This window comes from Pseudogymnoascus destructans (genome assembly GCF_001641265.1).
Source record: "Pseudogymnoascus destructans isolate 20631-21 unplaced genomic scaffold scaffold_3, whole genome shotgun sequence".
Lineage (NCBI taxonomy): Eukaryota > Fungi > Ascomycota > Leotiomycetes > Thelebolales > Thelebolaceae > Pseudogymnoascus > Pseudogymnoascus destructans.
Genome location: NW_020167522.1, coordinates 1693550 through 1702562, shown reverse-complemented (window position 1 = coordinate 1702562; position 9013 = coordinate 1693550). Strand labels below are relative to the sequence as shown.

Here is a 9013-nt window from a genome sequence, read left to right as displayed (position 1 = left end):
CCAACAACAGAAGCAATACTACTCAACGATTGCTGCAAACTCTTCTACTACATCTGTTTATGCTACATACATCACGGCATATCATTTGGACACTCATTGAACAAGTTATTAAGAAAATCTCCTCCTTAAGGGGGTGGGCCAATACTACCACATGGCATATATCTACCAACTAGAGGCCTAGGAACATGAACGATAGCTCTAGAAGCTTCTACAACCCTCTATGATTCATTACACGTCATCGCTCCTTAGTTACCCACAAGATTGGTTAAGTTATGACATAATTTATCTATAGGTACTCTGACCTTGGACCTCCTTTTCACTTCCTATAGGCTAGGAACCCAAGAGATGGTTCTATGGGATTCTCTTACGTTCACTACATGATTAGCAAGCTAGTTGTGGGTCGCACTTGATTTCTAATACATTTACCAAGCCTGGTTAGTCATGGAAAGTCATGGAAAATGAGAGAACTACACTCCTTTGGCATAAATAGGATTGCCCTTTCCTTAAGAAAGGACAAGCAGACAATACAGTAAATCGACTAGCACATACTTCTACATCTTTTCCAAGCTTCCAAGCATTGATCTTGTTATTCTCTGTTTTTGAAAAGTCAGTGAGGTGCTAACCTCTGACTTACCCCTGAGTTCTCAGACTCAACATTTGTTGCAACTTGTCTAAACCACTTCACCACATCATACACCTGATTGCTGCGTTGTGGAATAGTCTAAGCTACAACCCTTTGGCTCTGTTTCCTAAGACAGTGTGTTGTCTTAGTAAATTCATCCCTTCCTTGGGTGGCTAGATTCTCATATCTGGTGCACCCACCATTACATGATACAGTGTAGCAGCTCAGGTCTTGGCAGTCTGGTCCTATATAGGTTAGTATTATAAGTAAAATCCAATGTTGGAAAATGAAGTGGTAGATATATTATCAATTGTATAGTTATATATAATAATGAATAACGCTTTTACCAACCCCTATTTGCAATATCAAGTGCCTATGGCGCAGCCCTGGCCTACCCAACCACCACCTCACGAACTCTCAACTGATACCGCCAGCGAACCTTGGCTTGAATTGCCCCAAACCAGTGATGAAACTAGCGATTCCACTATCCTCGAAGACTCTCTAGCAGCTACAGCTCAAAGCGCTTTAGCTCAGAGTAGCCAGGCTGATGGCGTTATAACATCGAAAAGGGGGGGGGGGAAGGGGCTTACGATAGACCAAAAGACAACGATTATCCGGCTTTGCATCCAAAAAAGGGATATATATGGGGTTATTGCAGATAGATCCTTTTGGCGGCTTATAACTAAGGAGGCGGAACACTTGCTAGGTTTAACCCATAACTCTATTGGAAGAGTTATTACCAGTCTTATTCGAGAGCGTCGGAGCGAAGTCTCATTACGGCCAGAAGGACGAAGTGGCGAAGAAGATCCTCCTTCTTCATATGACGATGCAGTTGACCAATGGATTAATATCGTTGATATACGGGCTAATAAGGAATCGATTCGAGATGCAGCAAAAGGGACAAAGGAAGCAGAAATTGAAGCATCTATTGCATGGCGAACTGCTCAAACTACCCGGTTCTCGCATCGAAATCTATCGAACTCAATAGAGTCTTCCATTCCGCCTTCTGAGTTAATCCCCTCCGAGTCTATCCTCTCTGATTCTCATATTTCTGAGTCCTCTACACCGTCAACTTCAGCTTCTCAACCAAGATGAAAGCGGAAACAGTGCACCGAAGACCCCCTCCACCCTCTCATAAAGATGCAATCCTCGAAATCGCTCAGAGTATCGCAAGGACTGCTGAGCTTTCAGCAAGCGCCGATGCTGCTGAGCGGTCAAATGCAAAAGCTATCGAGAGTGTTGAATTAAAACTCCAAGAACTACGTGTGGATGTGAGTCAAATACTACATCTATTACAACAGACGCATCAGAGTACAGATGGATAGAAAGGGATATAATAGATATACATGTATATAGTTTATAATGATAAATACTCTTCTATTAATGGTGGAGGCACTGCAAACCATGATCCAGATGCTGATGTATGACGGAAGCATATAAAGCAATTTGATAATAGAACTGCAACAGGATAGTAAACCCCAACTGGCTGATATCCTGAACGGAGTGCCTTTCCAAATGCTGTATATGTCCATAGAACCTGCACTCCTCCAAACGCCTGTTCTACAGCAATCCGGACCGAAGAGAGGGCTCTATTCCAAGCCTTCCTTTCATCTGAAAGAAAGTGTCTACCCTGTGGGTGCGCCCATGGGCAAGCCATACCATAACCTGCTTGGTATGCAGGATCACCATATAGATATAATAGATTATGATCTTGCATAACCTAGATGGTTGTTAGTATTGTAATATGATAATAGAATACTCTTACCTCTCGTATATGCTCCTCTACACCAGAGCGCCGCCACATCGCCCAATCATTTACAGGACCAGGCCACGGGCCTGTTAGTGATGATATTAAACCATCAGGAGTTACTACTGCTTGGTAGTTGATTCCATGAGCCCGTTTATGGCCTGAGAATACGAGCCGCTGAGAATCTTGCCCTTGCGGACGCTGGTGAGACTGAAAAGTACCATCGACAAAGCCCCAAACCCCATCTGCACCCCCTACTCTCTCAATAGCCACTGCGAACTCTTTTAACTTCTCATATGTAATTCGAGGGTGCCATTGAAGCATCCTTGAGTAAGACTGATGTAGGAAGAGTACTGTATCTGTAAATACAGTACTTAACCAGGCTATAGAGCGGCCAAATATATCAGCAAGTGATACCCACCGCCCTGGAAATGCAAGCCTAGCACATACAACGCAAAGCGCCATCCATGGCGCTGGCTGTACTCTACCGCTCCATGGCACGTTATGGAGCTGAAAGAGTATAGTAAGTTGGTGGATCTCACTCATCGAGAACCTATTTACATAGTTATTAGTTAATATAAATGAAAAGGGGCAAAGAAGAGGAGTGCTTACCGTAGTAGTTGCCGTGCTTGGACATCGTCCAAACTCTCAAATGAGATGCGCCGGCGTTGCTGAATATGACGGCGATGATGATACTGACGACGCCGAGCCCATATTCAGTGCTCTTCTTCTTCGTCCTCTACTATACTTGCGAGGATGACAAGAAGACCCGACAACGATATCATCCTCGTTCTCTGTCTCCGGCTTCGACCTCGGGCTTGGATCTGGCTTCCTGGCATTATAATTATCACTTTTATAGGCGGAATCACAGGCGGATCACCATATGTACCTATATACGATGACATCTCCAGCTTCAAATTATAGACCCGCTTGAATCGTTCCCATTCTGCTATACTAGACTTGGCAGCAGTCGCAAAAGGGTACATATAGGTACTTCCACTTGCATATATATTTGTATGGTAATGGAAGTACCGCGATGTATCTTTTTCCCAGCCGTCACCACCTCTCCCCCCACCCGCCCAGTTCCATAGCACTTACTGAAGTAGAAAAATTTATCAAAGGCCAGTATTCTACAGAGGGAACAAAGGGCTCTATGTCACGTGGGGTGTTACAAAGGGAACGCCGTGGGGGGTATGGCCGGAAGGGGAGAATTACATCTAAACTCCAGTTTCCGCAGCTCTCCCATTTCTCGTCAAAATGGCAAAGTCCAGCGTTGTAAAATGTGAACAATTCAAGCAGGTCCTCAAATTATCGTATATTACGCTATATACAGCAGCTAACTACTCTAGGCTAAAGCTACACCACATCGCAGCTGCTACACTCGCGAGTGTAGCAGCTGCTGAAGTGGCCTATTGAACACGTCGCTATCACCACCGCACTGTCGCTCTCGTGCTCCCATAGTAGCCCCTGTAAGCATGTAGTTAATGACCTCATCATTGATGAGGATAATGGCATCGCCGAGCATTGTGACCGGCTTCACCACATGTGCTACAGCGGCTACGGACCATGTCGGGTACAGCTGCAATGCCGGCGCCAAGCGGCAGCATGCTGCCATGATCGTGGAAATCTCTACGGCCACGCGGATTCCGGGCGTCTTGTCGGCGAACCCGCTGTTTTTTAGGTCGTCCACGAGGGAGATTCCGGGCGTCTTGTCGGCGAACCCGCTCTTTTTTAGGTCGTCCACGAGGGACTCGAGTGACAAGCGGGTCGCACAAAAGACTGAGTGCTTCAGCATCTGTGTCAATGTCGTTAATGCTAACCAGCGGCAGAGTGTCTTCATACATCTGTGCCCATATAACAGCAGAAAGGTCTTCAGGGAGGTAAGGGGTAACCTGCGCCCCAGTGGCGAGGATTAGGGTCATGGCATGACCGCAGGGTATGCCATTCTCTTGGAATATGAGGCAGGAACACGTCTTATCGTCGAGGTTAACGATGTGGATATGTCCGTCAGGCTGCACCACTCGTCCTTCAACAGGTGATGAGATCTGGACTCGATTGCTCTGAGCATAGGCTCTCGCCTCCTCAACCTTCTTATCTACCCAAGGCGTCATATGTCGGCCTGCAGCAATGACTATATGCGCTAATGCCTTGCGCTCAAAGCGCTTTTCCATTACCTGATGCCAGAGACTGTCAAGCAGCTCAACTACTGGCAATTCTCTGTCGATTTTGAGAACTTGATTAACGCTCTCGACAACGTTACTAGTGTCGTGGCCGTACCGTCGGCCTTGGAACAAAACGTGTACCCACTTCTCAGGCTCAGCAGCAAGCAAGTATTCTGCTGCTTCAGCCTTCTGCTTACATAACTCTGCTAGCGCAGCATCATATGCAACGCGGTTGCTACTTCGAGCAACCTGCCAGAACAGCGGCGTTAGCCCTCTGCCAAACTTTTCAGTAAAGTTCTCATGGAGGTGATGGCAGCACCAAGCCACTGCTAGTAAACCTCCTAGCACAGCTTCTGCTTCTTGTAAGCCTTTGTCACGATCTGAGATCATCGTTGCCGGCTCAGTAGAGATCTCTTACTCAGATTCTCGAAATAGTAACAGCATGGTATATAGTTCTTTACAGGGGTCGTGCATGGTATATGGTTCTTTTGCCCTATAATTTATTATTAAAGGGTTGTTGAGATACCAACTTACAAAATCTGTGATTTAAGGTGTAAAATGGATTGGCACATTCGCTTGTTTGGCACATTCGCTAGACATGTACGTTATACATTATAAACGTATCATCTCTCATCTATCCTTAACTGCCACCTTAAATAGAACGAACATGGCAAATTTCAGATATACAAAGTCAAAGCCATAATCGATCCAAAATCGAAGAGAACAATTAAACAGCGTTGGCCTTCTTAAAATCGGCAACCTCAGAATCAATATACTTGATGAACGTCTCATGGTTCTGACCGATCTGACCGAAGACATCTCTCAGTATTCCCCCCTCACACTCGTCACGGTGGGCATGACTCTCCTCCTCACGCTTAGATATTTTTAACCTAGGCTTCAGTATATCGCAGTTGTACTGCGACTCTGCAGCCCGGGCCATGCAGATCTGCTCGGCTCTGCATGCAGCGTCACAAGCCTTAACATTGAAGCCACGGCTCTTGCGTGCGAAGAAATCCTTGAAGGCTGCCTCGTTCGTTTCGAAGAGGGAAGTGACGTCATGCCAGAAGGCAGGGGTAAGCTCGGCGGCAGCATCGGTGACGGGAGGGGTGAGTAGGGGACCGTAAGCCTCCTTGGCGGAGTAGTACTTAGTCCAGGAGAGCTTGTCGGCTGTGATGTCGGTGGTGTAGTCGATGAAGTCGAGAACACCGTAGGTCACTGGATCAACGGTGTAAACACGGAATGTGGGAGAGCCGGACGTGGGGGTTATGGAAGGGGCAATGTACGACATGGCAACAGCAGTGTCAGCGTTTCGATTGGCGTAATCAGAGTATGAGATCTCAAACTCGTCGACGTGGGTGTGTCCGTAGAACATGGCAGCGATGGTGGCATCGTAGCGGTTGACGATTTGGTTGAAGGTGTTGGAGAAGCTGTGGAAGAAATCGGAGGATCCGGAAGGAATGTGGGAGATGATGTAGACGTTGTCTCCGGCATCCTCGGCGCTTTGGAGTTCATTGACAAGCCAGGTGAACTGACCGTTGGGGTCGTTCTGCATGGGTTCCTCATACAGCCAGAAGTTGAGGGTATAGTAGAACACGGAGTTCAGCGAAATGACGCGGAGCTTCCCTCCGGGATATTTCACAGAGTAGGCGCCATACTCGTTAGCGGTATTAACTTTCCCCGAGGTGCTAATCCAGTCATTCCAGGAACTTGCAAGGGAATCATATGCCCATTGGACACCCAAGGTGGTATATATGGTGGTTGGAGGAATGCAGTTAACTGGCACCACGTCGTGGTTGCCAATCACCGGGTAAACAAGGTCGAGGTTTGAGAGGATAGAGTAGGTCGAGTTGAAGTCAGTAAGAACCTCGGCCTTGTCAACTGACCAGAGATCGTGTGCAACTACATCGCCAGTGAAGACTGTGAATGCAGCATCGGGTGCGATGGTCTTAATGGCCTGAACCATGCTTTCCTGGAGGGTGACGGGAGGATCGCAGAGGGGATTACCAAATTCGCCAGCAGGATAAGAGTTGTGTCCTGGCGCATCATTGGGCGTGTATGAGCGGCAACAGATTGGCTTCGTGCAGTTGTAACTGGCACCAACCTCATAGGAGAGATCAACGTGAGTATCACTAATGTGGACAACTTGAATCGGCGCCTGCCCTCTAGCAACCGGGCGCTTGGTGGCTGGCTTTGGCTTTGGGAAAGGTATGGCGTACGGCGTCACCGCCGGGAATGGGCAAAGCCCGATGAGGGAGGCACAAAGGGTCTTGGAGGTAGCCGACCCTATTTTAATCCCTCTGATGTCATGTGCAATGACTGGTCCCTCTGCAGCAATGAGGCCCTCGCAGACATCATGATCCTCAACCTAGACCATGTCAGTGGATATTTCCTTGGTTAATGAAGTTACATGCCTTGGCAAGCTTGCAAATGTCTGTAAGAACGTTTACGAAAGGTGTATTGCCCAAGTGTGCAAGACCCTTCAGGGCAATTAAAACTGACTGGCACGCCGTTAGCTATCTGATAAGAGAAACTGGAGACGTAACATTCGATCTCATACCTGGCATGCGGCGCAAGTCGCTGCATTTTCAATGCCTTTAAGGATGTCTGAGACGACGCTTTCCTTGACCAGCGCGGGAGTCTCAGAAACGGCAGCCAAGGCAACCTGAGCCCCCACAACGCTAGTGACAAGAGCCTGGAAGAACTTCATGGTTTCTAAAGGCGCGCTAGAATTCAAGGATGGGTAAGGAGTGTAAGATTTTGGGAATCCTTCATCCTTCTATAACATCTCGAGCCCGTACCACCGCAGCAAACAACATGGTCCACGTGGAATATCTGAAGAATCGTCGGAGTACACCGCACCTTCCTCGTTGGAGTAAACGCAAGGGGTATCACGGAGTATGCCGAGCTGCGTTCAGGCTGCATGAAGTGGGTCTATTATTCTCCCGCCCATGCTTTCTGTTCATGGTGTGCAGTAAGAAAACACGAGGATGCGTACGCGAATGACAACAACTGAGCTTAACCGTCAGTTATCAGCCAGCCATGACCAATAGCTTTTCCACTGAGGCCTACTTCGGGCGCAGTGCGCAGGGAGCTACAGCTAGCAGAGAGGAGCAGGCGCAGACGAAATAGATTGATCGGCAAAATAATAGAATACAACCTCCACCACCCCGGAATCAAGATGAGGGATTTTCCTGCTCCCCTGCACCCTTCCGAATTGGGCCGTAGCCCCCACGGTCGAAACGTCCAGGGTTAGAAAATCAATTATACCTTAGGGGGGCCGGCCCTTTTTTCGTGACCATTGGAGGATTAATCGTAAAAAAGGGTCTTAGACTGACCCACACTGTCTTATGTAGCTAATAATGTGGCTAGGAAAGGGCTTCGTACAGAATTATCTCGTTAAGTCGATGTAATTGGTCATGCATAAATATATCGAGTTATACGGAGGAATATCAAGTTAGAAAGTGATCTGAAGTAGACCCGAAGTAGCCCCTAAGCTAAACCATCCATCCATCCAACGTGCCTTGAACCAAGTCATTGGCTGTTTGGCCACTAATTGCCTCTCCACGCGCTCTAAAGAGCGCGAAAATGATGCTGGATCCGTGATGCCACTATTCTCAGATTCTGAGAACTCAATCAGAACTTGGAGGGCTTGTATAGCGTTCTGTGTGGTCAGCACAGGACGATGGGGCTCCTCATCGTCATCATATTGAGCATCAAAAACCTGTATATATGGAGCCATCACCTCCTGTAGAATTATGTCCTCATCTAAGCCTCCCTCCACCTCTTGTATTCTCTCCTCCACTGGATTCAAAAAGTTCGAAAAATCCATAGCATCTGATATATGACCAGCTTCTTATACTCGAGTATATAAGTCATTTAGAACAGGAAGTTGGTGTATAGGAAGCTGTATTGGGCGTAAAAGAATCGTGCTTTTCTGAAAGCAATTGTAGACCTATAGGATAGCATCCGTTTAGCCTCCGACTCGCACTTTCATATGCTATTACTGTGAGCTGGGTGCCCTGTGTCCTTACAATGATCGAATAAGCCAGCGAATTGCAAAGTGTATTGTCATTGTTTTGATTGGATCCAGGTTGTTGCTAAAAGGTTCAAGCATGAACTCGAGCCATTGCCGACGATAATAGCTTTTTAAAGAGGCTATAATACCTTGATCAAGAGGTTGATATCGACTGGTCGCATTTGGAGGAAGCCAGATAATTCATATGTTTGGAGGAGGAGGCATCGATTCCACTGCAGCTATATGGGCCGAGAAGTTATCCATTGTAAGCAGTATAGAACGTGACGTACCAATATGAGTATAGAAAGCATTTAGCCAATCTGCCATAACAAATTGATTCATCCAAGCCTTCTTATTCCACCTCCAAACCCCACCCATTGCCCCTACATCAACGTGTTGTAAAGCTTGAGGCTTTTTAGCCTTTCCAATAAACCAAAGAGGAAGTCGATCTGTTCCAGCAGCATTAA

General features: G+C 47.1%; 3 protein-coding genes across 3 annotated transcripts; 1 reads left to right on the top strand and 2 right to left on the bottom strand.

Annotated features, from left to right (window-relative positions):
• Positions 1 to 1713: 1713 nt before the first annotated feature.
• On the top strand, positions 1714 to 2989 carry VC83_01749 (uncharacterized protein; the record flags this gene model as incomplete). The annotated part of the gene is made up of 2 exons (XM_024465423.1): positions 1714 to 1893; positions 2987 to 2989. The coding sequence occupies 2 exons, from the start codon at positions 1714 to 1716 to the stop codon at positions 2987 to 2989; spliced, it is 183 nt and encodes a 60-aa protein (XP_024327176.1).
• Positions 2990 to 4011: 1022 nt separating this feature from the next.
• VC83_01748 (uncharacterized protein) lies at positions 4012 to 7320 on the bottom strand. The gene is made up of 3 exons (XM_024465422.1): positions 7089 to 7320; positions 6943 to 7029; positions 4012 to 6896 (listed from the first exon to the last, which is right to left on the bottom strand). The coding sequence occupies exons 1-3, from the start codon at positions 7236 to 7238 to the stop codon at positions 5259 to 5261; spliced, it is 1875 nt and encodes a 624-aa protein (XP_024327177.1). The 5' UTR covers positions 7239 to 7320; the 3' UTR covers positions 4012 to 5258.
• A 665-nt stretch (positions 7321 to 7985) lies between these two features.
• On the bottom strand, positions 7986 to 8360 carry VC83_01747 (uncharacterized protein; the record flags this gene model as incomplete). The annotated part of the gene is made up of 1 exon (XM_024465421.1): positions 7986 to 8360. One exon carries the CDS (start codon positions 8358 to 8360, stop codon positions 7986 to 7988), a length of 375 nt encoding a protein of 124 aa, XP_024327184.1.
• Between the last annotated feature and the right edge of the window lie 653 nt (positions 8361 to 9013).

Excerpts from the sequence above, each read along its gene's own strand:
- VC83_01748 (XM_024465422.1), bottom strand. The coding sequence starts at position 7,238 with ATGAAGTTCTTCCAGGCTCTTGTCACTAGCGTTGTGGGGGCTCAGGTT. Across the intron at positions 7,030-7,088 it reads CGACTTGCGCCGCATGCCAG|TCAGTTTTAATTGCCCTGAA; the intron begins GTATGAGATCGA and ends ACGGCGTGCCAG. Across the intron at positions 6,897-6,942 it reads ACATTTGCAAGCTTGCCAAG|GTTGAGGATCATGATGTCTG; the intron begins GCATGTAACTTC and ends GACATGGTCTAG.